Genomic DNA, 25,226 nt, shown 5'->3' with positions numbered 1-25,226 from the left:
AAATGATCCAATTTCACTTGATTGGTCCAAAAATATGGGTAACACTTTAGTATGGGGAGCATATTCACCATTAATTAGTTGCTTATTAAAGTAACAAAGACTTAATTTAGAGTTATTTGGACACTAGGGGAACATATAAGGGTTAGGGTTACTAATAAGTAGGGATGTCCGATAATGGCTTTTTGCCGATATCCGATATTCCGATATTGTCCAACTCTTTAATTACCGATACCGATATCAACCGATATATGCAGTCGTGGAATTAACACATTATTATGCCTAATTTGGACAACCATGTATGGTAAAGATAAGGTACTTAAAATAAGATAACTAAATTAAAAACATTTTCTTGAATAAAAAAGAAAGTACAACAATATAAAAACAGTTACATAGAAACTAGTAATGAATGAAAATGAGTAAAATTAACTGTTAAAGGTTAGTACTATTAGTGGACCAGCAACACGCACAATCATGTGTGCTTACGGACTGTATCCCTTGCAGACTGTATTGATATATATTGATATATAATGTAGGAACCAGAATATTAATAACAGAAAGAAACAACCCTTTTGTGTGAATGAGTGTAAATGGGGGAGGGAGGTTTTTTGGGTTGGTGCACTAATTGTAAGTGTATCTTGTGTTTTTTATGTTGATTTAATTAAAAAACAAAAACAAAACAAAAACAAAACAAAAAAAAACGATACCGATAATAAAAAATCCGATACCGATAATTTCCGATATTACATTTTAACGCATACATCTCTACTAATAAGCAATAATTCTGAGGTTATTGAGGGATGACTCTTAGTTAATGGCTTACTGGTTGTATAATAAAAAAGACAATATAACATACATCCATAAACGTGGATGCATATGCAAAAGAGCAATATATTTATCTGTACAGTAACCTATTTATTTATTTATATATGCACCTTATTGCTTTTTTTTATCCTGCAGTACCATGAGCTAATGCAACGAAATGTTGTTCTTATCTGTATTGTAAAGTTCAAATTTGAATGACAATAAAAAGGAAGTCTAAGTCTAATAAGGCCATGCAGAATAAGGCATTAATAAATAATGACTAATTAAGAGCCAATATGATACTAATTTGCATGTTAATTAGCAACTAATTAATGGTGACTATGTTCCCCATACTAAAGTGTTACCCAAAATATCTATTTAGTACAAATAATGAAAAGGTGTTCGCCTGCCTGCTGGCCACACATTGTGTGGAAGGAGACAACAATTGGGGGAGAGATGTCAGGACGTTGTAATCAGATTACAGGTGACGGTGCAAACCTCCTCCTTTGTTTAAAATAGGGGCAACATCTCTGTCGAAAAAAAGCCATCTATATTAAACTAAAGAGGACAAACTATAAGGTCCTGACATCTCTACCCCAAAGATTGCTTCATTCCCCGGGCAGAGCGGCCACAAAAAGCTGCTTTTCCACCAGGAACGCAAACAACCTTTTGGTGGGCAACAACAAAGTAAATGACCATGACATGTTCCACTTATATACAAACCCCGTTTCCATATGAGTTGGGAAATTGTGTTAGGTGTAAATATAAACGGAATACAATGATTTGCAAATCATTTTCAACCCATATTCAGTTGAATATGCTACAAAGACAACATATTTGATGTTCAAACTCATAAACTTTATTTTTTTGTGCAAATAATCATTAACTTTAGAATTTGATGCCAGCAACACGTGAGAAAGAAGTTGGGAAAGGTGGCAATAAATACTGATAAAGTTGAGGAATGCTCATCAAACACTTATTTGGAACATCCCACAGGTGTGCAGGCTAATTGGGAACAGGTGGGTGCCATGATTGGGTATAAAAGTAGATGCCATAAAATGCTCAGTCATTCACAAACAAGAATGGGGCGAGGGTCACCACTTTGTCAACAAATGCGTGAGCAAATTGTTGAACAGTTTAAGAAAAACCTTTCTCAACCAGCTATTGCAAGGAATTTAGGGATTTCACCATCTACGCTCCGTAATATCATCAAAGGGTTCAGAGAATCTGGAGAAATCACTGCACGTAAGCAGCTAAGCCCGTGACCTTCCATCCCTCAGGCTGTACTGCATCAACAAGCGACATCGGTGTGTAAAGGATATCACCACATGGGCTCAGGAACACTTCAGAAACCCACTGTCAGTAACTACAGTTGGTCGCTACATCTGTAAGTGCAAGTTAAAACTCTCCTATGCAAGGTGAAAACCGTTTATCAACAACACCCAGAAACGCCGTCGGCTTCGCTGGGCCTGAGCTCATCTAAGATGGACTGATACAAAGTGGAAAAGTGTTCTGTGGTCTGACGAGTCCACATTTCAAATTGTTTTTGGAAACTGAGGAAAAGAACCATCCGGATTGTTCTAGGCGCAAAGTGTAAAAGCCAGCATGTGTGATGGTATGGGGGTGTATTAGTGCCCAAGACATGGGTAACTTACACATCTGTGAAGGCGCCATTAATGCTGAAAGGTACATACAGCTTTTGGAGCAACATATGTTGCTCCAAAACAACATATGTTGCTTATTTCAGCAAAACAATGCCAAGCCACGTGTTACATCAACGTGGCTTCATAGTAAAAGAGTGCGGGTACTAGACTGGCCTGCCTGTAGTCCAGACCTGTCTCCCATTGAAAATGTGTGGCGCATTATGAAGCCTAAAATAGCAGAAGGGAGACCCCCGGACTGTTGAACAACTTAAGCTGTACATCAAGCAAGAATGGGAAATAATTCCACCTGAGAAGCTTCAAAAATGTGTCTCCTCAGTTCCCAAACGTTTACTGAGTGTTGTTAAAAGGAAAGGCCATGTAACACAGCGGTGAACATGCCCTTTCTCAACTACTTTGGCACGTGTTGCAGCCATGAAATTCTAAGTTAATTATTATTTGTAAAAAAAAAATAAAGTTTATGAGTTTGAACATCAAATATGTTGTCTTTGTAGTGCATTCAATTGAATATGGGTTGAAAATGATTTGCAAATCATTGTATTCCGTTTATATTTACATCCAACACAATTTCCCAACTCATATGGAAACGGGGTTTGTACTTTATGTAACATTTCTGGTGTCATTTCTCTTCCATCCATGGTGGTAAATCCTTACACAAATGTTACCAATAGACTCTTGTGCATATGGACCTAATGTGCACCATGACGGGCGGAGAATAAGGACCACGTCATATACATGAAGACATTTGCTGCAGGTCAACTCTCACAGCTCAGAAAGTAGCTTTGTTAATGACTCACGGGGGTGATGGCGCCGCCTGGTGGCAGAACTCTGCACCTCATTCAAGAAAAGTCTTTCTCGCACGCCCGCTATACTTCAGTGGAGAAGAGGAGGCTCTGTCGTTTGCTGTCAGGTGTCGGGATGTTCTCCAGCTGCAGAAAATAGAGGAGAACCTGCACCTGCAACCAGAGAAGAAGTGAGGATACGTCCAGCCGGCGGGTGGATCCCGACATGTGGTACCTGAGTCATGACCTCCAGGGACCAGCTGTCGTTCATGGAGATGGGCTGGGAGACGTTCATGCTGACTTTGCTGTCTTTCTCTGAAGGCCGCAGCAGAGTGGGACCAAACACCGTGGCCAGGTTGTGCAGGGACATCTTGTTGACGCACTCCATTTCAGACACTCTGTTATTACAGGGGAATACATGCATTACTTTAAAGCAGGGGTCACCTACCTTTTTGAAACCAAGAGCTACTTCTTGGGTACTGATTAATGCGAAGGGCTACCAGTTTGATACACACTTAAATAAATTGCCAGAAATAGCCAATTTGCTCAATTTACCTTTAACTCTATGTTATTATTAATAATTAATGATATTTACACTTAATTGAACGGTTTAAAAGAGGAGAAAACACGAAAAAAATGACAATTAAATTTTGAAACATAGTTTATCTTCAATTTCGACTCTTTAAAATTCAAAATTCAACCGAAAAAAAGAAGAGAAAAACTTAAAAAAATAATTTATGGAACATCATTAGTAATTTTTCCTGATTAAGATTAATTTTAGAATTTTGATGACATGTTTTAAATAGGTTAAAATCCAATCTACACTTTGTTAGAATATATAACAAGTTGGACCAAGCTATATTTCTAACAAAGACAAATCATTATTTCTTCTAGATTTTCCAGGACAAAAATTTTAAAAGAAATTCAAAAGACCTTGAAATAGGATTTACATTTGATTCTACAGATTTTCTAGATTTGCCAGAATTTTTTTTTTTGAATTTTAATCATAATAAGTTTGAAGAAATATTTCACAAATATTCTTCGGCGAAAAAACAGAAGCTAAAATGAAGAATTAAATTAAAATTTATTTGTTATTCTTTACAATAAAGAAAATAAATTTATTTGAACATTGATTTAAATTGTCAGGAAAGAAGAGGAAGGAATTCAAAAGGTAAAAAGGTAAATGTGTTTAAAAATCCTAAAATAATTTTTAAGGTTGTATTTTTTTCTCTAAAATTGTCTTTCTGAAAGTTATGAGAAGCAAAGTAAAAAAAATAATGAATTTATTTCAACAAGTGAAGACCAAGTCTTTAAAATATTTTCTTGGATTTTCAAATTCTATTTGAGTTTTGTCTCTCTTAGAATTAAAAATGTCGGGCAAAGCGAGACCAGCTTGCTAGTAAATAAAAAAAATAAAAAAAATAGAGGCAGCTCACTGGTAAGTGCTGCTATTTGAGCTATTTTTAGAACAGGCCAGCGGGCTACTCATCTGGTCCTTACGGGCACCGCGTTGGTGACCCCTGCTTTAAAGGGTTAGGAGGATCCATACAAATATCGATCACATCGATACCAGTAATGGCCAGTATGGAGCTACATGTAGCGACTCTGCATAGCTTAACTACATTTCCGAGTAGCGTAGAGCAGTGTTTTTCAAACTTTTTTGAGCCGAGGCACATTTTTTTTTCATTGAAAAAATGCGGAGGCACACCACCAGCAGAAATCATTAAAAGACTAAACTCAGTTGACAGTAAAAAGTCGTTGTCGCAATTGTTGGATATGACTTTAAACCAGGGGTCCCCAAACTACGGCCCACAGGAAGTCCCAAATTATTATTATTATTTTTTTATTTTATTTTATCTTTCCTTTCTAATCCATTTTCTACCGCTTGTTACTCTTGGTGTCTCCTAGTCGCTCAAGCAAATCATATTGTCTAAAAAATAATTTTCCATCGATAACGTGACAATGTTAAATGTTGATGAACATCAATGTTAATTGATGTTAAATGACAAAACGGATTATAAAGACAATGTATATATATATATATATATATATATATATATATATATATATATATATATATATATATATATATATATATATATATATATATATATATATATATATATATCAGCCTGGCCCCCGGCCAAATTTTTTTAACCCAATGCGGCCCCCGAGTCAAAAAGTTTGGGGACCCCTGCTTTAAACCATAACCAAGCATGCATCACTATAGCTCTTGTCTCAAAGTAGGTGTACTGTCACCACCTGTCACATCACGCCCTGACTTATTTGGACTTTTTTTGCTGTTTTCCTGTGTGTAGTGTTTTAGTTCTGGTCTAGTGCTCCTATTTTGGTGGCTTTTCCTGTTTTGTTGATGTTTTCCTGTTGCAGTCTTCCTTAAACGCTATTCCCCACATCTGCTTTGTTTTAACAATCAAGACTATTTAAGTTGTTGCTATCCTTCTTTGTGAGGACATTGTTCGGGTGTACTTCGTGGACGCCGTCTTTTCTCCACAGTAAGTCTTTGCTGTCGTCCAGCATTCTGTTTTTTTTTTTTACTTTCTAGCGAGTTAGGTCATAATTTCGTTCTGCAAAGCCTTTCTTAAGCTTCAATGGACCCCATTCAGCAACCGTTCTTAAGAACAAATTTTGTTCTTAGGCCCACTTACTAAGTTTTTAAGGAGATTTTTGTATTCACCAATGTTTTCTTAGCTGGGATTTGTTCATAGGTAAGAACAAAATCTATGAATGCTCCAGAGCAATCTTAGGGTGGCCCATTTGTTCTTAAGTGTGACCAGTTCCCTTACTTCTATTGTCTAATGTTAAATTAATATCATAGATGGATAGATATAAATAGATAAGAGACAGACAGACATATAGCAAAATGAGCGATATACGCACGCACACACACACACACACTGCAAGATGCCGCAGATCGTGCCCTGGGTAGGGAGCGCATATTTCACGACCATGTACGAAGTGACGAATATTTATTTGAACGCTTTAAGCTACCAGGAGCTGTCCCCCCTTTCTTAAAACTTACGTTTTGACACGATGTATTTCCCCCGCGGGATAATACGAATTTCTCTTCTGTAATCTGTTTGTGTTTTCTCCGTGTGTTTGATGTTCGGCTTTTCCGCCGGAATTGTGCCCTTATATGGGGAATTAAGGGCGTTTACCTGTGCAATTTTACGGAATTAAGGGTGTTTACATATGCATATTGGGGAAATAAGGGAGTGTTTGTATGCAAATTTTGATAGACACGCACGCGCTAACCATTTGGCATTCAGCAACTTAAGAACAGCAGGTGGGAACAATTTGGTCGTTTAAGAACACGTCATGAATTTGAATGGACTCCTCTTAGGAAATCACTTAGGAAGAAAGATGAGAGGAAAAGTTAGGAACTTATTGCTGAATGGGGCCCAATGCCTTTTCTTAGGAGCACTCACCTTTTGTTTATTTTTGGTTTAAGCATTAGATACGACGACAAACCCTCGTCGTCTCACACGATGTGTTCCTGACATCTACAAAGCAATTAGCTACCGGCTGCCACCTACTGATATGGAAGAGTATTACACGGTTACTCTGCCGAGCTCTAGACAGCGCAGACACTCAACAACGGCACATTATTTGCAGACTATAATTACTGGTTTGCGGACATAAAAAAAATCTTTATTATGGTGTAGAATTTTGAGGTTTATTCCATTTTGTGGAAAAAGTGAAGCGCTGTGAGTACTTTCTGGACGTACTGTTGGTGATAAAATGATAATGACACGATTGGCGGTATGCCGATGTCAGGCGCATCTTACCTTTTCAGGTGGTCCAGCAGGAAAAGGAAGGTGACCAGATTGGGCTCTGGTAGAGACAGCAGCAGGTTGAGCATGCAGCTCTCCTTGGCCACCGTGTCAGACAGAGCTGGAGGAACATTTTAGCCATAAGTCACATGTACCAGGGGAGACATCACACACACACACACACACACACACACACACATACTGGTTATCATTTGGAATGGGGACCAAGTTTTTGATCATCACTTGTGGGGACCAGCCTTTCTACAGGTTGTGGAGGCATAAAAAAATGGTGTAAAATGTCCACTGCCCAGTTAGCTCATACACGTCTTTAAATCTCTGCATTGATGAAGTAATGTGCTGATCATTCTTACTGGGGACCCTGGGGGAAAAAGAGTTAATATGGTTCATGGGGACCGAATTTAAATAATTTTGCATAATTCACAGAAATTTGTACGTGACTACTGAAGACCATTTAAAAAAAAAAAAAAGGTTGAAATGAAATATGACATGATCCTCAGAATACAGCACTACAGCTGTCCTCTTATAGGAAGTTTCACCACTTAAATGTTAAATCCTGCATCTTCTGTGACATGACTGAAAACTGCTATTTAGCAGTAATAAAGTTGTCTGCAACTACTACGGAGCCCCTAAAGAGACAAGGGGGATTTTTTTATTTTTATAATATTTTTTTTTAGTCATGTATCTCGTGCTTTTTATAAAGTTATAAATAAATAAAAATTATAATTTTTTTTTTTAGACATGTATCTCATGCGCACGAGATACATGTTTAAAAAAAAATAAAAAAATAATAATTTTATTTTTTATCTCGTGCGCACGAGAAACTTTTTATAAAGTTATAAAAAATAAAAATAAAAGTTTTTTTTATAGACATTATCTCGAGCGCACGAGAAACTTTCTCGTGCGCACAAGATACATGTCTAAAAAATAAAAAATACAATTATAATTTTTTATTTTTTTTTAAACATGTATCTCGTGGACGAGAAACTATCTCGTGCGCACGAGATACATGTCTAAAAAAAATAAAAATTATTTAAAAAAATTCTTTATAACTTTATAAAGTTTCTCTTGCGCACGAGATACATGACTATAAAAAAAAAAATAAAAAAATGTATAATTTAAAAAAAATTTTTTTTTTAGACATGTATCTCGTACGCACGAGATAGTTTCTCGTGTCCATGAGATACATGTTTAAAAAAAAATAAAAAAATAAATTATTTAATTTTTTATTTTTTAGACATGTATCTCGTGCGCACGAGAACATTTTTTATAAAGTTATAAATACATTTTTTTTATTATTTTTTATTTCTCGTGCGCACGAGATACATGTCTAAAAAAATATATATATATATTTTTTTTTTTTATAACTTTATAAAAAGTTTCTCGTGCGCACAAGATACATGTCTAAAAAAATATATATATATATATATATTTTTTTATAACTTTATAAAAAGTTTCTCGTGCGCACAAGATACATGTCTAAAAAATAAAAAATACAATTATAATTTTTTTTTTTTTTTAAACATGTATCTCGTGGACGAGAAACTATCTCATGCGCACGAGATACATGTCTAAAAAAAATAAAAATTATTTTAAAAAATTATTTATAACTTTATAAAAAGTTTCTCTTGCGCACGAGAAACTTTCTCGTGCGCACGAGATACATGACTATAAAAAAATAAAATAAAAAAATGTATAATTTAAAAAAAAATTTTTTTTTAGACATGTATCTCGTACGCACGAGATAGTTTCTCGTGTCCATGAGATACATGTTTAAAAAAAAAAAAAAAAAAATTATTTTATTTTTTATTTTTTAGACATGAGAACATTTTTTATAAAGTTATAAATACATTTTTTTTTTTTTTTTTTAAATTTTTTTTAGACATGTATATAGTTTCTCGTGTCCACTAAAAAAAAACAATTTTACATTTTTTTTTATAACTTTATAAAAAGTTTCTCGTGCGCACGAGATACATGTCTAAAAAAAAATATATATATATATATTTTTTTTTTATAACTTTATAAAAAGTTTCTCGTGCGCACGAGATACATGTCTAAAAAAAAATATATATATATATATTTTTTTTTTATAACTTTATAAAAAGTTTCTCGTGCGCACGAGATACATGTCTAAAAAAAATATATATATATATATATATTTTTTTTTATAACTTTATAAAAAGTTTCTCGTGCGCACAAGATACATATCTAAAAAAATTTTTAAAAAATTCTAAAAAAAAAAAATTCCCCCATGTCCCTTTAGGGGCTCCGTAAACTACCATATATAGAAGGATGGAAAATTCTGAATGTGAATCATACTTTAAGGTATGTTTTATAATCATGCTGTATGAAAATGTCATCCTAAGGAACACTAAACCAGATTTTGTTTTTGGAAAAATATATTAGTTTAACTAAGGATGGATACCATACAGAATCACAGTACTATTAATGGTTAAACCTTTTTAAATGATTAACTTAATTTAAAAAGGTTTCCCTTTAGGGGACCTGTTTTTTTTGTCCCCATACCGTCAGAAGTCTCCTAAAGGTAAATGTGTAAACAGAGCGATGTCCCCATTAAGTAAAAAATATGTGTTGGTACAAGTAAACAGGCCATGGGAGGAGAATGCACAGTGTAAGCATGGGATAAAGGGGACTGCAGAGGGAGGGGGAATAAACCACTAATTGACATTTGAAAGTTACTAACCGACGCCTCCAGAAAAGTTGGGGTACATCTCATCAGTGAAAAGAGGCTCCGGCAGCTCGCGGAAATACAACTTCAGCGTGCCGGCGATGGCGTTTACGTCCATGTCCCTCATCATCACAGACACGTCCTTGTTGTCTGGCAGGAAGAAGACCAATAAATGTGTTCAACTGCATGGAAAAACACTTAGGAATACAATAAAGGATAGAAAAATACTGCATGGATAATAGAATATTAGTACTAAAGTGGCACAACCCATGGGACAATGTAGTGATGTAGTATTTAAGGCAATTCATCTACCATGAATTGATTAACGTGGACCCCGACTTAAACAAGTTGAAAAACTTATTCGGGTGTTACCATTTAGTGGTCAATTGTACGGAATATGTACTGTACTGTGCAATCTACTAATAAAAGTTTCAATCAATCAATCAAAAAGGCTGCTTTGACTAATAAGGTGTGTGGACTTTCTACTAGGGCAGGGGTCAGCAACCCAAAATGTTGAAAGAGCCATAGTGGACCAAAAATACTGGAGCCGCAAAAAAATGTAAAGTCTTATATAAGTGTTGTAATGAAGGCAACAAATGATGTAAGTGTCTATATTAGCCTACTATCAAAATGACTTTAAACATCTTATATAAGTGTTATAATGAAGGCAACAAATGATGTAAGTGTCTATATTAGCCTACTATCAAAATGACTTTAAAAGTCTTATATAAGTGTTATAAAGTGTTATATAAGTGTTATAATGTTGTGTCTATATTAGCTATATTAGCCTACTATCAAAATGACTTTAAAAGTCTTATATAAGTGTTATAAAGTGTTATATAAGTGTTATAATGTTGTAAGTGTCTATATTAGCTATATTAGCCTACTATCAAAATGACTTTAAAAGTCTTATATAAGTGTTATAATGACGACAACACATGATGTGTCTATATTAGCCTACTATCAAAATGACTAAAGCCGTATATAAGTGTTATAATGAAGGCAACACATGGTGTAAGTGTCTGTATTAGCAATATTAGCCTACTATTGAATTACTTTAAAAGTCTTATATAAGTGTTATAATGAAGGCAACACATGATGTAAGAGTCTATATTAGCCTACTATCAAAATGACTTTATAAGTCTTATGTAAGTGTTATAAAGTCTTATATAAGTGTTATAATGTTGTAAGTGTCTATGTTAGCTATATTAGCCTACTATCAAAATGACGACAACACATGATGTAAGTGTCTATATTAGCCTACTATCAAAATGACTAAAGCCTTATATAAGTGTTATAATGAAGGCAACACATGATGTAAGTGTCTATATTAGCTATATTAGCCTACTATCAAAACGACTTTAAAAGTCTTATATAAGTGTTATAATGAAGACAACACATGATGTAAGTGTCTATATTATTTATATTAGCCTACTATCAAAATGACTTTAAAAGTCTTATATAAGTGTTATAATGAAGGCAACACATGATGTAAGTGTCTATATTAGCCTACTATCAAAATGACTTTATAAGTCTTATGTAAGTGTTATAAAGTCTTATATAAGTGTTATAATGTTGTAAGTGTCTATGTTAGCTATATTAGCCTACTATCAAAATGATTTTAAAAGTCTTGTATAAGTGTTATAATGACGACAACACATGATGTAAGTGTCTATATTAGCCTACTATCAAAATGACTAAAGCCTTATATAAGTGTTATAATGAAGGCAACACATGATGTAAGTGTCTATATTAGCTATATTAGCCTACTATCAAAACGACTTTAAAAGTCTTATATAAGTGTTATAATGAAGACAACACATGATGTAAGTGTCTATATTATTTATATTAGCCTACTATCAAAATGACTTTAAAAGTCTTATATAAGGGCTATAATGAAGACAACACATGATGTAAGTGTCTATATTAGCTATATTAGCCTACTATCAAAATGACTAAAGCCTTTTATAAGTGTTATAATGAAGACAACACATGATGTAAGTGTCTATATTAGCTATATTATGTGTCGAGAAGTCCACTCTCCGAGATAAATTATTGTTACATTACTTCATACAACGACTGCAGTTGTTTGTAGTACATTCTATTCTAAAAGTAGTTTTTTCTTCACAAAAGGCATGTTACATGTTAACTTTTGATTTGTTTTCAATTGATTTCAATTGATTTCAATGGGCAACGTTGATTTGAGAGACAATTGTTTTGAGTTAAGAACTCCGTAACTACTGTATTTTTATTATAATTATTCATTTATTGGTGCTCCACTATTGTTTCATATTAAAGTACCTGTGTCCCAAATATCTTTAGTCAGGATATAACAATATTCAATAGAACTCACTGGAATCGAAGGCAGCCTTCAGAGCTTGGATATCTGTTGCCACACCAGACACTCGGTAGATGCCCACTTCTTCCATCCCTCGTCGCTCAATCTCCTCAACACACTGCCTCACAATGAGTGGAACCTTGGAGCGCTCCCGTCTGGTTACGCAGCAAAAAGCAAGATTTACAGTAAATCAGTCCACACATTCAAGATCCGCAGCAAAAAGCTTCCAATGCATGGAAATATTTCCTTATTCCAAATAACTGTGGTGGTTTGCAGTGGTGTATTATTGCATTGCATCAAACAGAGATGAGAAAACCCTCCACTTCCCATGATGCAGTGCAGTAGCACAGCTTGTACTGTACATCTACAGTATTTATACAGTACATGGTAAACACAGATCCATTGAGTGTAGTCAGTAACAAATGAATGACATATAACCACGACTACGCTATGTTTGTCAACTTTACTGTGATGTGCGATGATGAACTTACTTTGTGACAAGGTGGATTTTCACCCCAAACACGCCAGACTGCTTCCGTGAAGGCATACGCTTAAGACTGAACTCTCTGCTGGTGAACTTCATTGAAAGCTTCACCTCAACCTGACACGGAGGATAATAGAAAGGAAAAGCCTCTTACAGGATGCATCTTCAATAAGTCCTCAAAGCAGCTATACAACATTTAGCAGCTGTTCAAAAAGTAGGTACAAAGTCCAAAAGGGGTTTCATTTGCGTTAAAAAAACGAGCTGCAAATTGTTCTTTGAGTGCAATAAGAAAAGCACAATGTTTTTAATGCCTTTTAATCTTTATTTTAATCTTCTAAAATAGTTATTTGAGTGCCATAAGGAAAGCCAGTGTTTTTAATGCCTTTTAATTTTAAATGCAATCTTCTAAAAAAGTTATTTGAGTGCAATAAGAAATGTATGTTTAATGTATCGTAAGATTTTCTGTTAAAATGAGGCCAATAGTGACATTTTTTGTAGTCCCCTTTATTTAGAAAAGGGCTGTCCTGATTATATATATATATATATATATATATATATATATATATATATATATATATATATATATATATATATATATATATATATATATATATATATATATATACACACACACACACACACACATATATATGTATATATATATATACACACACACATATATATGTATATATATATACACACACATATATAAATATACATATATATAAATATACATATATATATATATATACACACATATATAAATATACACACACACATATATATGTATATATATATACACACATATATAAATATACATATATATATATATACACACATATATGAATATATATATATATATACACATATATAAATATATATATATATATATACACACATATATAAATGTATATATACATATACATATATATATACACATGTATAAATATATATATATATATATACACACATATAAATGTATATATATATATATAAATATATACATATACATATATATATACACATATATAAATATATATATACATACATATATGCATATATATATATGTATATATACATACATAAATATATATATATATATATATATATATATATATATATATATATATATATATATATATATACACACACACATATAAATGTATATATGTATATAAATATACATATGTATATATATACACATATATAAATATATATATACATATATAAATATATATATACATATATACACATATATAAATATATATATACATACATATATGCATATATATATATACACATATATAAATATATATATACATACATATATGCATATATATATATATACATACATATATAAATATATATATACATATATAAATACATATACATATATAAATATATATATATACATATATAAATATATATATATATACATACATATATAAATATATATATACATATATATATATATATATATACATACATATATATATATATATATATATATACACATATATATATATATACACACATTTATAAATATATATATACATAAGTATATATATATATATACTGTACATATATATAAATATATATATGTATGTATATAAATATATATATATACACACATATATATATACATACATATATAATATACAGTGTGTGTGTGTGTGTGTGTGTGAGTATCAGCATATTGTGACTCACATTGTATCAACATTAGCAAGTATAATGACAGGAAGAACATTCAAATGGTCCCCTATACGCTTCAAATCTTCTATATTTTAGAAATGTTTAAACACTGACATAAGCAACTGTCACCATAACCAATATCAAAACAGAAACTAACCATTTATTGCACATTTACATGTGACTTTAGACGAAGTAATGTGTGATAAAGGCTTTTTGAACCATTTTGTTGACAATGTTTTCCTCCATTTTTGTTTTGAGTCGTTTTTTTATACATTTTCTAATCCTTGCACAAATCTTTCTTCTGCTTGCAAACATTTTTTAATTAAAATGGCACATTTTGTTAGTCGCTATGGTACGATCAAGGTTAATTGTGCCTTGCTTTTATTTTGAAGCTTACTTTGCACAGTACACATGTCTACCTAAACCGATTGGAAGTTTTGTACAAAAAATGTACCCTGTGGGTCTCAACTATATACATTGAGCGGTATACCGACGTCAGCTTAAGACTAACCTTTTTAGTAATAAGTAGAACACGGTGGACCAGGACTGGATCACATAGACGGGATGTTGACGTAAACTAGACCAACTGAACTGTACAACTTCTTGCCTCACTTACCCCGTTTACAGCAATAACTGTTCTCTGCCAGTCTTTGTTTTGCAAGTTCTGAGGATCCAACTGTGAAAACAGAATGGTACAGTAATGATTATGTTTGCTGTACGGCAATTGTATAATAATTGTACAAGTGTGAATGTCATTTCCTATGCATTTGCTTGGAAAAGCTAACATAAAGTTGTCATAAATTGAATAACATAACAACACCCCATCACTACACCGACACGTCACTGTCTTGGTTAGAATAATTGTTTGTAAGTTATCACAAAAACTTTGTGTTACATTGAGTGTCTGGTGAGAAGACAAAAGCTGTCTTTGGAACCTACCAAGAGTAAGGCTCGTAAAACTCCACTGTGTAGGGGGGGGAGCAAAATGAAGGTGTTCTGTTTTCTTTCATGTATGGTAATCAACAGAAAGATATTGTTCTAACTAGGGATGTCCGATAATATCGGCCTGCCGATATTATCGGCCAATATATGCGTTAAAATGTAATATCGGAAATTATCGGTATCGTTTTTTTTATTATCTGTATCGTTTTTTTTTTTGTTGTTTTTTTTAATTAAATCAACATAAAAAAACACAAGATACACTTACAATTAGTGCACCAACTCAAAAAACCTCCCTCCCCCATTTACACTTATTCACACAAAAGGGTTGTTTCTTTCTGTTATTAATATTCTGGTTCCTACATTATATTATATTATATATATATATATATATATATATATATATATATATATATATATATATATATATATATATATATATATATATATATATATATATATATATAAATATATATATATATATATAAATATATATAATATATATATAAATATATATAATATATATATATAATAATATATATATAATATATATAATATATATATAATATATATATATATATATATATATATATATATATATATATATAATATAAAAATATATTATATATATATATATATATAGATATATATATGTATATCAATACAGTCTGCAAGGGATACAGTCCGTAAGCACACATGATTGTGCGTGCTGCTGGTCCACTAATAGTACTAACCTTTAACAGTTAATTTTACTCATTTTCATTCATTATTAGTTTCTATGTAACTGTTTTTATATTGTTGTACTTTCTTTTTTATTCCAAAAATTTTTTTTAATTTATTTATCTTATTTTACTAATTTTTAAAAAAAGTACCTTATCTTCACCATACCTGGTTGTCCAAATTAGGCATAATAATGTGTTAATTCCACGACTGCATATATCGGTTGATATCGGTATCGGTTGATATCGGTATCGGTAATTAAAGAGTTGGACAATATCGGAATATCGGATATCGGCAAAAAGCCATTATCGGACATCCCTAGTTCTAACCCAAGGACTTCAAAGCGGAGAGGAAGCAGGACCAGACTCCCCTCCAGGCGACCTCTTCTTGAACCTTCTTTTTGAACTATTTTACGACCTCTTCTTTTGAACTGTTCGGTAACCAAAGGCAACGCTGTTTACGACCCACTTCCCTCTGGAAGCAGCTGTGGCCATGTGGTCGGAGAAAGTCAAATAAAGAAGGAGGAGTACAATCTTTCGCCAGAGCGTGCTGAGATACCGTACAAGGGTACAGTGTACAGGCGACTCTCCTCAATATTGAGTCCAAATTGTATTCTGTCTGTTTGATTATTTGCTTCTTGTCTTGTTTAATAGATGTCATCAGTGTTTGAACCTGACACCAGGAGTCTAACATTTTCCAGGCTAAGGACAGATTGAGTGGTTACCCTCTACGTATACATTTTGTATGAAATACCATGAAGGTACCCTTGGTTACGCTTACTTTAACCCATATGGTTGTTTTTCAGGCGTTTCTACCATCGGAAAATATTGTCCTAGGCTAGTCAGGAAGAATAAGCTATTTTCCTGCAAGATCTTAAAACTATGATTACTGTAACTTTCCTGAACATGAATTATCTGTATCTGCAGAGGGTAATTTCACCACACCTAGTGTGTGTGTGACTATCAGTGGTACTTTAACTTTAACTTTAACATAGGCTGTGTCCTTCCGCCACCTGCTAGTTCTGGAGTGAACCTCTTGTTTTAGGCCCTTTTATCTGTTCACTAGCGCAGGGTTCCCCAACCTTTTTTCCACCATGGACCGGTTTAATGTATGCATTACTTTCTTGGACCAGCTTTCTACGTGTGGCAGATAAAAACAGCAAAAAAAAAATTGCCTTTGGCTACAATCTGAAAGTTAAGTCGAAGAAAATGCGGTAGGTTATAAATTAACTAGATGAGGCAATTCCTGAAGGAATTACATGTGAATGCTCCAATGCTGACAGAATGAAGTATGAATGTAAGAATAGTTTGAATGGTGGAATGTTTTGAATGTGGAAGCATTTGAATTTCCAGGTAAACCGGAATTTGGTTTGGAACTCGGGAAAGACTTAGTTTGAATGTTCAGGATGAGTGGAATATATGTTGAAGGTGGAATATTTTAAATAGGTTAAAAAATGTTGGAATTGTGAAAGAGTGAAAACTGGATAATTCATTTGGAATGGGGAGAATGCCCCTAAAAACGGACAATACTTGGAAATCCGGGAATTTTTTTTTACAGTTTTTGAAAGGGAGCACACAATTCTTGAACAGGCTGAATATTTAGAAGTTGGAACAGTTTCAGTGGGAGTTGTGGAACTTTGAAAAATGCCCCATTCTTTTCAATGGGAATTTCATGGAAATTTGGGGGTTTCGGGAAAAGGGGGAATTTTTTTGGAAAATGCAAATCTTCGGAGTCGAAATGGTTGGTGTTGGAATTTTTCAAATCAGTCGAGAAATGTCGACGTAGTAACATCTTTAATTGAGAAACGGTATTAAGGAATTCCTGGAATTTGAAATGGGTTGAAAAATGTGAAAGGAGTAGTCGCCAGAAAAAAGGGTCAAAAAAGGGTTCTGGGAATTCCTGGAAAATTTTTTAACTTGAAAAAATTTCAATGTCCCGGATGAGTGGAATATATTGAAGGTGGAATGGTTTGAATCGGTTGACAAATGTGTAAATGGTGGAAGTTTGAAAAATGGCCAATTCATTTTGAATGGGGAAAAATGTTCCGGAAAACCTTGAATTCTGGGAATTTTGGGAATATGTCAACGGAAAGCCCGCAATTGGAAACGGATGAAAAAAGTGGAAGGTAGAGCGCGCTAAAATCTGGAGAAGAAGAAGAAGAAGAAGTTGAATAAAAATAGATTCATTTTGGTGTAGAAAACCTTATTAATTGTGTGAATGCTTTGGAGCATTCACACAATTAATGTTGCCGTGCGGCCCTGAAAATATTTTAAAACGGTCTAAAATTTCACAACAATAAGCACAAACTCAAACATCCCTCCTGCAGTACCTCTGTGAACCCCCTGGTTGAAGACTTCTGCTTTGAACAATACCCCAACTCTCTAGTGTACATGAGGATGTGACCCAACTCGCAACGAGACAGAAATTAATCTCCATCAATAACTGCACCTTCTTAAGCACCGACTACAGTAAACCGCATTAAAAGAACACCTCCAGGCCACTTCAACCCTGGACTAACACCCTACCCCCTCCACATCCCAACTCCTCGGATTGTAAATAATCAAACTTAAATAATCACATGTATATACTTGTTCTTATGCTTTCTGAGCTCACTATGTTCACTTCTCGCTGTACATATCCTACCAAGTCAGACCTACACTGTTTCAATGTCCATTTCTCAGATGATGCAATTGTTGATGACTGAAGTGCTGATATCAACCAAACCGAACCTCTCCCCCCCCTCCACATCCCACCCCCCGTATTGTAAATAATGTAAATAATTCAATGTATATACTCTGATGATTAACTTGTGGGATGACTGTATTATGCTGATAGTATATATTTGTACCATGAATTGATCAACGTGGACCCCGACTTAAACAAGTTGAAAAACTTATTCGGCCGTTACCATTTAGTGGGCAATTGTACGGAATATGTACTGTACTGTACAATCTACTAATAAAAGTTTCAATCAATCAATCAATCAATCAATCAATCAAAACATAACTCGCCATTGTTTGTCCAAATCTCTGACCCATTGAGTCAAATATTTCAATCTGTCAATAAATAGCCTAACCTTGTTCCCTGAATCCTCAATCACTGTATCGTATTTGACAATAGCCTCTCATTGGTCAACCATATCCCTAAAACAGCCTACCCCCACCTCCATCCCATCCTTTCCAGACTGGATTACTTGGAACAGCATCCTACGGTCCATCCAATCTGCCGGAGTCCTCCATAAACCTTAAGTCATCTAAAATCTGCTTCACACCGACGTTCTCTCTCACACTCCTATGTCCTCTAAGAACATTGTCAACAATGCCCTACAGCCTTCATAAAAATGTACAAAGCCCCCTCTATAAAACTACTTTTAATAAAATGTAACATGTCCTTTACCTTTGGTCTGAGCAGACGGCTACGGACTCTGTCCCAAAGACAAGCCCCCGTACTCTGAGGTCTCCTTGGAGCCGCGTCCACCTCTTCCTCCGACGGACTAAACGTCTGATACTCACTTTCTTCACGGAGATTGCACACATTCATTGTGAGCCTCCTCACCTTTCAAAATAATCCTCTTTCACTAACCAAGGGTGAACAGCAAAGAATTGATGAGCTATGTAGACAGAGAGCGGTCTTGAAAATCCTCCTCGAAGAAGCCTGGAGTCCGTCCCAAACGTTCCATACATGTTGTCACAAAGTTGATTTTAGATGTGCGGTTCCACGCCGCCAGAGAAACCCAACAAAGCCACGCAAGCTGCTGACCGTGCTGCCTTTGTGTTGTTCTACTTATCAGATGGATTTGGGAGATTAACTCTTAAGAATCCCCTCCTACCCTCGTTAGCCAAGTGTTGACGCCTGCTGCTTCTCACTGGCACTTGTCACAACAGCCCAGATAACAACAATGGGATTGTCTTCGGCCAATCGCTGATTCGTACGAGTAACGACATGTAGCGCCAGGGTCATTTTCAGCCCCGCCCCCCCCACTTGTTTTTGTTGATCCACAGCCTAGCTTTGCACTTACAATCCTTTCATTTTCTCAAAACTCCACAGTGCGTCTTACAACCCGGTGCGCCTAATGTACGGAATCGTTTTGGTTGTGCTTACCGACCTCGAAGCTATTTTATTTGGTGCATGGTGTAATGACAAGTATGACCAGTAGATGGCAGTCACACATAATATACTGTATACATGTAGACGGCAATGTGATGGCAGTAAACGACACCAAAACTTTAAAAGTTCCTTTGAAAATAAAGAACATTACACACGGCGCTCAAAAACCTGTCAAAATGTTTGTGGAGAGGCGGGGCCGGCAGTCCGACAGCGAGGCAGGGCACACCAGAGCCCGCTCCAAGATGGCGGCGAGGAGGCGTGGACGGGGCGCGCCGGGTTCGATGCCGCGAACCGAAGGGACTGAAGGTTTATTGACAAATAAACAAAGTCAAAACTCTGCTCGAAGTAATGTCTGTGCTTGGTGGTCCTTGGAACCCCCACGACGGCTTGAGACTGTCACAATGTTTTAGTACAACTTTGAAGCCTTACTGCTTGATGGATTGTCGGCCCATTACTGCTACCATAGTCAGAGATACAAGTATTACTATGGTGTGTGTATAAGGACCGCAAAATTAGCACCCATTAAATAAATGGGTTGTACTTGTATAGCGCTTTTCTACCTTCAAGGTACTTTGACAGTATTTCCACATTCACCCATTCACACACACATTCAGCTGCCATGCAAGGCGCTAACCAGCACCCATCAGGAGCAAGGGTGAAGTGTCTTGCCCAAGGACACAACGGACGTGACTAGGATGGTAGAAGGTGGGGATTGAACCCCAGTTACCAGCAACCCTCCGATTGCTGGCACGGCCACTCTACCAACTTCGCCACGCCGTCATTAGCAGACGTATTATCTGGCGTTTTGTTTCACAATATTATGCAAATCCAACTTTTCTCACCTTCTGGTCCTACTTGCCAACCTTGAGACCTCCGAATTCGGGAGATGCAGTTAGTGCTGCAGGGGGTTCTGGGTATTTGTTCTGTTGTGTTTATGTTGTGTTACGGTGCGGATGTTCTCCCGAAATGTGTTTGTCATTCTTGTTTGGTGTGGGTTCACAGTGTGGCGCATATTTGTAACAGTGTTAAAGTTGTTTATACGGTCACCCTCAGTGTGACCTGTATGGCTGTTGATCAAGTATGCCTTGCATTCACTAATGTGTGTGTAAAAACCGCATATATTGTGTGAATGGGCCGGCACGCTGTTTGTATGGAGGAAAAGCGTACGTGACGACAGGTTGTACAGCCCTTTGAGACACTTGTGATTTATGGCTATATAAATAAACATTGATTGATTGATTTATTGATTGTAGAGGACGCTAAAGGCAGTGCCTTTAAGGCACGCCCCCAATATTGTTGTCCGGGTGGAAATCGGGAGAATGGTTGCCCCGGGAGATTTTCGGGAGGGGCACTGAAATTCGGGAGTCTCCCGGGAAAATCGGGAGGGTTGGCAAGTATGCTTCTGGTACCTGCTGATCTGTATTTGAGATCTGCATAAGTACTGAAAATTTGCGCACGTCCGCCACTGTAGCCCGTGCCGATACCGTAGTCGATAAGCTTCTTCTTTTTCCTCTATCTTCTATCTTCTTGTTATGGGACATTCATCCTCCGCTGTTGCCATTTCTAATATAAAGTAGCGTAAAGATCTAACTTATATCTCGCTAAGGAAAAGCTAAAAACTACCGGTGTAGTGAGTTTACATTATTCACCCACGGAACTTTAGTTATTAGAGCAGGGGTCACCAACGCGGTGCCCGCGGGCACCAGGTAGCCCGTAAGGACCAGATGAGTAGCCCGTTGGCCTGTTCTAAAAAGAGCTCAAGTAGCAGCACTTACCAGTGAGCTGCATCTATTTTTTAAATTTTATTTATTTACTAGCAAGCTGGTCTCGCTTTGCCCGACATGTTTAATTCTAAGAGAGACAAAACTCAAATAGAATTTGAAAATCCAAGAAAATATTTTAAAGACTTGGTCTTCACTTGTTTAAATAAATTCATTCATTTTTTTACTTTGCTTCTTATAACTTTCAGAAAGACAATTTTAGAGAAAAAATACAACCTTAAAAATGATTTTAGGATTTTTAAACATTTTTAAACAACACATATACCTTTTTACCTTTTAAATTCCTTCCTTTTCTTTCCTGACAATTTAAATCAATGTTCAAGTAAAAAACAATTTTTTATTGTAAAGAATAATAAATAGATTTTAATTTAATTCTTCATTTTAGCTTCTATTTTTCCGACGAAGAATATTCGTGAAATATTTCTTCAAACTTATTATGATTAAAATTCAAAAAAATTATTCTGGCAAATCCAGAAAATCTGTAGAATCAAATTTAAATCTTATTTCAAAGTCTTTTGAATTTTTTTTTAAATTTTTGTTCTGGAAAATCTAGAAAAAATAGTCATTTGTCTTTGTTAGAAATATAGCTTGGTCCAATTTGCTATATACTCTAACAAAGTGTAGACTGGATTTTAACCTATTTCATCAAAATTCTAAAATTAATCTTAATCAGGAAAAATTACTAATGATGTTCCATAAATTATTTTTTTTTAAGTTTTTCTCTTCTTTTTTTCGGTTGAATTTTGAATTTTAAAGAGTCGAAATTGAAGACAAACTATGTTTCAAAATTTAATTGTAATTTTTTTCGTGTTTTCTCCTCTTTTAAACCGTTCAATTAAGTGTAAATATCATTAATTATTAATCATAACAGAGTTAAAGGTAAATTGAGCAAATTGGCTATTTCTGGCTATTTATTTAAGTGTGTATCAAACTGGTAGCCCTTCGCATTAATCAGTACCCAAGAAGTAGCTCTTGGTTTCAAAAAGGTTGGTGACCCCTGTATTAGAGAGTTCCGGTCGGACGGTGTTTCACGGGACACATTTCCGGTGTTGTTGTTTCCGGATGAGGAGATGCTGCTCCGTTATTGATTGAAGTAAAGTCTGAATGTCATTAAAACAGTTAGCTCCATCTTTGGACACTTCTTCCACTCCCGTCCTTGCACGCTACACCGCTACAACAAAGATGACGGGGAGAAGACGCCGTCGAAGGGGAGCCACGTAAATAAGACCCGCCCACAAAACGGCGCATCCTGAAGCGACTGTCAGAAAGCGGCTTGAAGATGATCTGTAAAACATCATCTATGCAACATTTTGACCAAAGAACCACCATTACATGTTATGTAGACCACAAGGAAGTCTTTTACATTTAGAAAAAAATAATAATATGACCCATTTAATGCGCCTTATAATCCGGTGCGCCTTTTGTTTGAAAAAAGATCTGAATAGATCTGCTCATCGGCAGTGCGCCTTATAATCCAGTGCGCCCTATGGCCCAAAATGTAATTTATGCGGGCTGCGGAGGAGCATATTAAGTGACTTTGTGGAAAATGTTGTAATAGCACAATCAGACACACCCAAAGAACATGTTTGTCAAAACTGTGCAGCGTTTAAACCCACCTCTCCTGCAGGGAAATCCCTCCACTAGTTGATCAAAGAGTGCTTTGTGTCTCCCTCGGGCGTGCTCTGGACCAGTGCCAACGGCTACACTGGGTCAACCCAAAGTCTAATCCACCCTCTGTCACAACATTCTGCCAGAGGTCAAAAAGATGTGACCCATGAACTAACACACAGCTCAGTCATGTTTCAACAAAGGAATAGCGCATTCCCAGTCCCGAAGGCAAGAGTAGACCGAAAAGGTCTGGGTTTGATGGTACTGTACTGGGTTTGATGGTACTGTACTGGGTTTGATGGTACTGTACTGGGTTTGATGGTACTGTACTGAGATAAATAGAGTATGTGCTTTTGTTTTAAAAGGACATCACACTCGGTTTTCAGAAATATTATCATTGTTATGAGACTTCTAATAGTCTTGCTCTGCTTTCAAGAAACTTCAAATGATCTAGACCTGTTGGTACATGCAATGTTTGGTCGTACAATAACTAAGATCATTTACAAAAACCAGGGCAAACGTTTGGTAACATTTTTGTAGAAAACCGAATCCGTGTACGTCAGGGGTGTCCAAATTTTTTCCACTGCCGCACACTGAAAAATCAAAGCAAGCGGGGGCCATTTTGATATTTTTTTATTTTAAAAACCAATACAATATATGTATAAAAAATATACATTAAGGCCTCCACTCAGGCTTGATCCCGGGGACCCCAAAGGGTTTTGGTTAGAGGCCGATATTATCGGCCGATATATGCGTTAAAATGTAATATCGGAAATTATCGGTATCGGTTTTTTTATTATCGGTATCGTTTTTTTTTTACTAAATCAACATAGAAAACACAAGATACACTTACAATTACCCAAAAAACCTCCCTCCCCCCATTTACACTCATTCACACAAAAGGGTTGTTTCTTTCTGTTATTAATATTCTGGTTCCTACATTATATATCAATATATATCAATACAGTCTGCAAGGGATACAGTCCGTAAGCACACATGATTGTGCGTGCTGCTGGTCCACTAATAGTACTAACCTTTAACAGTTAATTTTACTCATTTTCATTCATTACTAGTTTCTATGTAACTGTTTTTATATTGTTGTACTTTCTTTTTTATTCAAGAAAATGTATTTAATTTATTTATCTTATTTTACTAATTTTTTTAAAAAGTACCTTATCTTCACCATACCTGGTTGTCCAAATTAGGCATAATAATGTGTTAATTCCACGACTGCATATATCGGTTGATATCGGTATCGGTAATTAAAGAGTTGGACAATATCGGAATATCGGATATCGGCAAAAAGCCATTATCGGACATCCCTAGTTTTGGTCCAAAAAATATTTAAAATGTGTCATTATTCAGTATTATTATCTCTAGATCAACATTAGGTCTATCTGTCAATATAACGTTTTTAAAGATTTAAGTCGTATGCTCTTTTTGTCAAAGAAAACCCTATTTTTTTATGAAAAAAACACAAAATATGCAATATTTTCACCCAATAACATTTTTAAGAGGAATATTTTCAGATTATATAATAATTGGAGCCTTAAAATGGTCAATAACTCATAACACCATTGATTTTAATTCATTATTATTTTTTGAGCAATGACACTTAAAAACAAATCACACAAAAATGATTGGGGAACCAAAAGGGTCCTACTCATTAAAGTGTTAAAAAATAAATTATAATTTTTTTTTACTGTTTACTTTTAACACAATAATCTCAAGATCAACTTCAGATTTATCCGTCAATTATACGTTGTATTGTTGTTTATGTTTTTTGTTCGTTTTAGGCCCTTCTTTAAAAAAATT

General features: G+C 34.8%; 1 protein-coding gene across 1 annotated transcript in view; it reads right to left on the bottom strand.

Annotated features, from left to right (window-relative positions):
* Nucleotides 1–3,012: 3,012 nt before the first annotated feature.
* LOC133652606 (breakpoint cluster region protein-like) overlaps nucleotides 3,013–25,226 on the bottom strand; it is a 133,722-nt gene continuing 111,508 nt past the window's right edge. Inside the window, exons 19-25 of the mRNA XM_062051549.1 lie at nucleotides 14,873–14,932; nucleotides 12,572–12,681; nucleotides 12,096–12,235; nucleotides 9,758–9,892; nucleotides 7,051–7,156; nucleotides 3,480–3,642; nucleotides 3,013–3,418 (exon numbers count right to left, since the gene is read on the bottom strand). Of these exons, the coding sequence (XP_061907533.1) occupies nucleotides 3,329–3,418; nucleotides 3,480–3,642; nucleotides 7,051–7,156; nucleotides 9,758–9,892; nucleotides 12,096–12,235; nucleotides 12,572–12,681; nucleotides 14,873–14,932 (804 nt within the window). The 3' untranslated portion in view covers nucleotides 3,013–3,328. The remainder of the gene's footprint in view (nucleotides 3,419–3,479; nucleotides 3,643–7,050; nucleotides 7,157–9,757; nucleotides 9,893–12,095; nucleotides 12,236–12,571; nucleotides 12,682–14,872; nucleotides 14,933–25,226) is intronic.

This window comes from Entelurus aequoreus, linkage group LG06 (genome assembly GCF_033978785.1).
Source record: "Entelurus aequoreus isolate RoL-2023_Sb linkage group LG06, RoL_Eaeq_v1.1, whole genome shotgun sequence".
Lineage (NCBI taxonomy): Eukaryota > Metazoa > Chordata > Actinopteri > Syngnathiformes > Syngnathidae > Entelurus > Entelurus aequoreus.
This window is presented reverse-complemented; position numbering and strand designations above follow the sequence as displayed.